Here is a 5530-nt window from a genome sequence, read left to right as displayed (position 1 = left end):
CTCCCCTTATTCCATATCCTTAGCAGTATGAGCTATCAACTTATGCTATTGATCTTAGCCATTTGAGAGGTGTAAGATGGAATCTCAAAGTAGTTTTGATTTTCATTTCCCTGGTGGCTAAGGATGTTGACCATTTCTTTAAATGTTTCTCAGCCTCTACTGAAAATTCTGTTTACACCTGTATCATTTTTAATTGGATATTTGTGTTCTTATGCCTAGTTTCTTGAGTTCTTTTTTTATTTTGGATATTAGACCTCTATTGAATGGGGAGTTAGTAAAAAAAAAAAAAAAATCATTTCCCATTCTGTAGGCTACTGCTTCATCCAAATGACAGTGCCGTTTGCGTTATGAAAAATTTTCAGTTTCACGAGGTCCCATTTATTAACTGACGATCTTAATGCTTGTACTAATGCTGTTCTGTTCAGAAAGTCGTCTTCTGTGCCAATGCATTCAAGGATATTCCCCACTTGCTCTTCTCCTGAGTCCAGTATAACATTGTTTTAAAAGAAAACCTCCAACTAGTTTGTTTTATTCTTTCATTTAACCGTGGTTTTTAGTTAACCCTGAAGGGGCTATCTTCTCTACTGAACAGTAAATGATTGCTGCAAGGGCGCAATTCACTTTAAAACATTAGAAACTCCACGCAAATGTAACAGGACTAGGTATCTTTATTACACAGAATTTAATACCTTCAGCTGCAACGAGACTAAACTCAACACAGCGGATTGCTTTCAACTGTATATTCTCCCTTGTTAACATATTATGGAACAAGAAACAATTCCGTGTCCTAACAGTCTTTCTTTTAAAGGTGTCAGAGCCAGTAACAGTGCTCCACCTGAAGGAAGTAGCACTTAATCCCACTTGGATGTTTTTCTCCTCATGTACCGATGCCCTTCATTGTCAATGGCTTCATAGAGGTCCTTTTTGTTCTCTTGTGTGGCATGTAGATAACCAATGTAAGCCACACAGAGTGAAAGAGCTACCAATCCAAAAGCCATCACGGGTTTGTTCTGCCAAAGAAAGAAAAGTGTAAAGCGTCAGTAAGACTAAATGATTTAAGGAGAGCACTTCCCTCTCAGCAAGACAAGTCATGATTGCCACCGCAGCATTCTAATGGCCGCACTTTCAATCATTTGACCAGTTACAATCATTTATCCAATCAGCTTAACTGCTGAGAACGTACAGGTGATATAAGACTCTTGCTTCTCACCTTCAGCCTTCTCTCTGTGGCCTGGACAGCTTAGGCTTCTACTCCAGGAAGTTGAGAGGCCACTGAGGGGAGGCATGGAGCTATTCTGGAGCTGTCACCTCTCTGAGCTGCAAGTGCAACTTAGTTTACTTTACTAGAACTTGAGGAATGTAGTACACATGCTATTTCTCTTGGCCAGCGTATGGACAAGTGTCACAGAAACCTTTCATAACTTATATAATGTACAACAATGAAAACATATACCCTCTACTTTGGGAACCTATACTATTCAAGAAATTTAGCAACTGAAACAGATACTATGCTGTTTTAAGCACCTTGAAGTATTGCTGGGACTCAAGACTTAAAATCAAAGTGATACAGTATGGAGAGTTCTTGGTGCTGCTTCAAGGATATTGGCAAAAACATTTACATTGGGCTAGGACAAGGAAGTAGGCTCAGGTAAGAATTTGACATTGGGCCTCAACACGTGCTAGAGTCATGTTATAATGTTGTCTAATTATCTTTTTTTTTTTTCTTTAATCCTCACTCCCTCCCTTTGAGACCCTGTTGACTGACAGATCTGGCTTAGTCAATATAGTTTTGAATTAAAAGGATGGAAAGTTTCAAGAGAAGTACTTGTCTATCTTTGCAATCCCTGTAAATATATAAACCAGGTATGCCTACCTTTATACATGTTTATGCTCACTAAATTGGCTTTTCCTGGGGTGGTGCACATGCATGGTAGCAATACAAATAGTACAGTAGCTTTTGCCTCCATGCCTCCATGCCCCTTGCCCATGAAGGGTATATTCCAAGAACCTCAATAAATACTTAAAACCACAGATGGTACCAGACCCTCATACAGTAAGTATGATGGTTTTCTTGTAACAATTGTCTATGATAAAAGTTTGATTTATAAACTAAACACAATGCACAACTGACAACAATAATAAAATAGAGCAATTATAACAATGTAAGTAATTATATGTTTGTTTCCTCTTTGGTCAAAAGAAATATTAATATTTATGGGTCATAGTTGACAGAGAACCCGAAAAGAAAAACACAAGGGGAAAGTACTGTATAATTATTTTTTTTCAAAATTTATTCTCAAAATAAGTGTTAATTTTTTTCATCTGTTTAAAGATCTAAGAAAGGCAAAAATCTCAGAGCAGTTCAAATTTGCCACTATGAAATGTCTTCAGCAACTGAAATTACATGACAGCCAAGGGTTTTTAAATACTTTAATGACTTAGCCTTAAAACAATTTATAGTCACAACTATTATTAAAATTCATATCAAGTATGAAATAATTCAATATTTATCATATTTATATTTTTATTTCACTTATAAATAGAATTTATACTTAAAAATAAAATTCATTAAATGAAGTACATTCATTAGTTTGCAACACTAGAATAGAAGTAATTTACCTACCTACATAACAGAATATAAATACATGTTTTGGAGTTTTCTATGTGAAAGAGTATTTAAAATTTCCCTTTACCTTCTAAGACAGGGTCTCAGGCTGTAGCCCCAGGCTGGCCTCAAACCCTGTTTATCCTCCCACCTGTCTCCCAAAGGCTGGGATTACAGGTATGAGCCACCATGACCAGTTTAGGGGTCTTCTTAGCACAAATTTTCCTCCCCATAAACCAAAGCTCCAGGAAAGTGAACAAGTCTCCTGGATGTATTTCTTACAGGTTTAATGAAGAGCTCAGGATTCACAGCTCGAAATAAGGTTGTTGTGTGTGTCCCTCGGAGGCCTGGGTTTTCAAAGCTTCTCTCTTTTAATGGTTCTTTTTTAACTGTTGGAGGATCAGGTGCCGAAGACATCTTGACTGCTGAAGATTGTTACCTAAGAAAGAGAAATGTATACTTTTCTTTATACTTATTTTTTTAAAGATTTATTTATTTATTTTATGTATATGAGTGCACTATAGCTGTACAGATGGTTGTGAGCCTCCACGTGGTTGCTGGAAATTGAATTTTTGGACCTCTGCTCACTCTGGTCGGCCCTGCTCACTCAGTCCCCGTTCCTGTTTGTTCAGGCCCAAAGATTTATTCACTATTATAAATAGGTTCACCATATTTATAATAAGACGGTGTCTTCAGACACAACAGAAGAGGGCATCAGATCCCATTACAGATGGTTGTGAGCTACCATGTGGTTGCTGGGATTTGAACTCAGGACCTTTTGAATAGCAGTTAGTGCTTTTTTTACCTGCTGAGCCATCTCGCCAGCCCCGTGCTTATTTTTTAATAAACTTCTCTTTTGTTTATTTGAGAGAAAGTCTTGCTATACAGACTAGACTTGCCTGGAACTCCCTACTAGAACATGTCAGCTTTGAATGCACAGAGACCTGTGGCGGAGGGTGTGGTGGTGTCAGCCTTGAAGGCACAGAGACCTGGGGGTGGAGGGGGAGCAGCCCTAGCTGTTGCTCTTGATCGTTCTTGGTTCTTCTTGAGGCAGCAGAGGGGGGAGAGCTTCAGTGGGGGTTAGGAGATTTTTAGAGTTGCTGTATAATAATAATAAAATATTTCCCTGCCTTAAGTCTAAGTCACTTTGCTGAGGTAGCTGGCCTGCCTGTATGAGTTCCTCTGAGGCCAGAAACTATTTAGCACCTCATCATAAAACAGCAGGGGGTTAAGTGAAAAGATTGATTGCTGGTGCTCCTTTCTCTGGTGAAGCAGCCAGAAGCCTCTCTGGCTAAGCTGGTTAGTTCTTTGTGAACCAGAGAGGAAGAAAAGGAAAAGAATTAAAGATGCTAGATGCTACATACAGGCAAATATGCACAGACACATACACATCCAAACATTCATACATCCACATTCTGGCCCACCTGCCCGACCTTCTGTCACAATCAACTCCATAGTATTCATGCATGCTTACACATATAAACATATACTCTACATACAAACATACACGTTTGGATGGATGGATGGACAGATGCATGGATGCATGGATGGATAGAGCAAAGGTCCCCAAGCTAAACCATTCAACCAATCACCAACTTTATTTCTTTACTCTGTTATATATATATATATATATATATATATATACCTACCTTCTTAGACAAAACGTTCTTTAGAAAATAACCTCAGGGGCTGGAGAGATGGCTCAGCAGTTAAGAGCACTGACTGCTCTTCCAGAGGTCCTGAGTTCGATTCCTAGCAACCACATGGTGGCTTATGACCATCTGTAATGGGATCCAATGTCATCTTCTGATGTGTCTGAAGATAGTTACAGTACTCATTTAGATAAAATAAAGAAATCTTTGCCGGTCTGTCTGGGCTGGTGTCCTGAGCAAGTCTTGTCTTGGGCGCAAGCTCCACAACCAGTACCACAACACCCAGAGGAAGCTCCACTCCCAGGTGCTCTAACACGCCCAGGATCAGAGGTGAGGAGGACCCAATGTCTGTCACAATATCAGGAGTAACTGGGACCAGCAGGCCCCAGGCACATAGGAACTCTGCTAGCCCAGTGGCTCAGGTTCCTTCCAGTCTGTCTGGGCTGGTGCCCTGAGCAGACTTTGGGTGCAAACTCTGCAGCCAGTCCCAAAACACTCAGAGGAAGCTGCACTCCCAGGTGCTCTAACAAATCCAGGATTACAGGATCCCAGAATCACAGGATCCCAGAGACAGCTTGACTCTGAGGAGTTCTGACACAACCAGGATCACAGGAAGGACAGGCTCCAGTCAAATTTAGCAAGGGCAGGTAGCACTAGAGATAACCAGATGGCTGGGGGTTTGGGGGGGGGGGAAGCGTAAGAAAATAAACAAGACAAACCAAGGTTACTTGGCATCATCAGAACCCAATTCTCCCACCATAGCAAATCCTAGAAACACTATCACACCAGAAAAGCAAGATTCAGATCTAAAATCACTTCTCATGATGATGATACAGGACTTTAAGAAAGACATAAATAGCACCCTCAAAGAAACACAGGAGAACAAAGGTAAACAGATAGAAGCCCTTACAGAGGAAACACAAAAATCCCTTAAAGAACTACAGGAAAACACAATCAAACGGGTGAAGGAAATGAACAAAACTATCCAGAATCTAAAAAACAATAAAGAAATCAGAAAGAGAGACAACCCTGGATCAATCTCTTTCTCTCTCTCTCTCTTTTTGGTTTTTCGAGACAGGGTTTCTCTGTATAGCCCTGGCTATGCTGGAACTCACTCTGTAGACCAGGCTGGCCTTGAACTCAGAAATCCGCCTGTCTCTGCCTCCCAAGTGCTGGGATTAAAGGCGTACGCCACCACCGCCCAGCAACCCTGGAGATACAAAACCTAGGAAAGAAATCAGGAGTCATAGTTGCAAGCATCACTAACAGAATA

General features: G+C 40.3%; 1 protein-coding gene across 2 annotated transcripts in view; it reads right to left on the bottom strand.

Moving 5' to 3' along the window:
* Positions 1-526: 526 nt before the first annotated feature.
* Positions 527-5530, bottom strand: part of Smim8 (small integral membrane protein 8) — an 11048-nt gene continuing 6044 nt past the window's right edge. Inside the window, exons 2-3 of one of the 2 annotated variants that reach the window (XM_031368758.1) lie at positions 2888-3044; positions 527-1010 (exon numbers count right to left, since the gene is read on the bottom strand). In XM_031368758.1, the coding sequence (XP_031224618.1) occupies positions 852-1010; positions 2888-3022 (294 nt within the window). In that variant the 5' untranslated portion in view covers positions 3023-3044 and the 3' untranslated portion in view covers positions 527-851. The remainder of the gene's footprint in view (positions 1011-2887; positions 3045-5530) is intronic. The other variant, XM_031368759.1, reaches the window with a different exon arrangement.

This window comes from Mastomys coucha, unplaced genomic scaffold (assembly GCF_008632895.1).
Source record: "Mastomys coucha isolate ucsf_1 unplaced genomic scaffold, UCSF_Mcou_1 pScaffold14, whole genome shotgun sequence".
Classification (NCBI taxonomy): domain Eukaryota; kingdom Metazoa; phylum Chordata; class Mammalia; order Rodentia; family Muridae; genus Mastomys; species Mastomys coucha.
This window is presented reverse-complemented; position numbering and strand designations above follow the sequence as displayed.